This window comes from Phytophthora parasitica (assembly GCF_000247585.1).
Source record: "Phytophthora parasitica INRA-310 unplaced genomic scaffold supercont2.83, whole genome shotgun sequence".
NCBI classification, from domain to species: Eukaryota; Oomycota; class Peronosporomycetes; order Peronosporales; family Peronosporaceae; genus Phytophthora; species Phytophthora nicotianae.
The window spans coordinates 192,661-193,613 of NW_008649069.1; the positions used below are offsets into that span (position 1 = coordinate 192,661).

Sequence of the window (953 nt, forward strand, 5' to 3'; positions counted from 1 at the left end):
CTGAAACAAAAATAATCGCTTAGTCCGAGATCTTCGAAGATTCACCACATGTGCATGTACTACACGTAGATACCACAGTGTACATATCTTCAATAAAGATTCCTCATCTCTCTCGTCTATGAAACCATTTCAAGTATTGCTTCCGCGTACTCGTGTGAAGATGAATATCCAGATACCTTACCCAAATATTTTTCAAATGGCCGTGTTTATCCATGCGCGGACTTATGTGCTAATTACTCCATAAATAAAAGATACCAGAAATATACTACTGTACACGGGTACGACAGCAGTTCAAACTCTCTACGTCCATTATCCCCTTTTTATCCCCTTCTCAGCGTCACTTTCACTCTTCGGTAGATCGCTCTGCTTTTGATCCCCGAAAGTGAAATAAATAGAGCAGCAGCATCATCGATAGCCAGCACCTGAAGAAACCACACAGCGAGGCCTGGCGAATGATTCACGAATGTCTTTATCGAATCTGGCCCATTTCGTACACGTGCCGATTCAACCGGTAGCAGCGGCAATCATTCCGACTTGCAACGATTGAACACTGCTCCATCCGATGCTGCCAGCAGTTCTCCACGCCATGAGTCGTATCTGTACGGGACAGTTGTGGTCCACAGCGTGCTCTTGTACGGATTCGATAGCGATTTTTCGACCCCGCATGTCCACCTTCGACATATTGCTGCAGCTGGAGCATCTGCTGCTTCTTTTGAATTTGAGCACTCGTATACGATGAGTAGCTGCGTAATCGATAGCATTTGGTGAAACCACACCAAGCGGCAACGATACTCCGAAATGATTCTCTTGCGCGCGTGTAAAAAGATCGGACTAGCGTGGCCATTTTCCAAGAAGTAATGGGTCAGCTCTTCTCCGTCCAACCGTTGCACCCATATCCTAAATCTCCAAGCACTTTGTGGCTACGTTTTTATGCTTCGTTCCACATTAGTCTT

At 45.6% G+C, this 953-nt stretch overlaps 1 protein-coding gene across 1 annotated transcript in view; it reads left to right on the plus strand.

Moving 5' to 3' along the window:
• Positions 1-562: 562 nt before the first annotated feature.
• PPTG_18357 (hypothetical protein) overlaps positions 563-953 on the plus strand; it is a gene marked incomplete at its 5' end in the record, with an annotated part of 4,527 nt that continues 4,136 nt past the window's right edge. Inside the window, 2 exons of the mRNA XM_008916426.1 lie at positions 563-632; positions 950-951. Of these exons, the coding sequence (XP_008914674.1) occupies positions 563-632; positions 950-951 (72 nt within the window). The remainder of the gene's footprint in view (positions 633-949; positions 952-953) is intronic.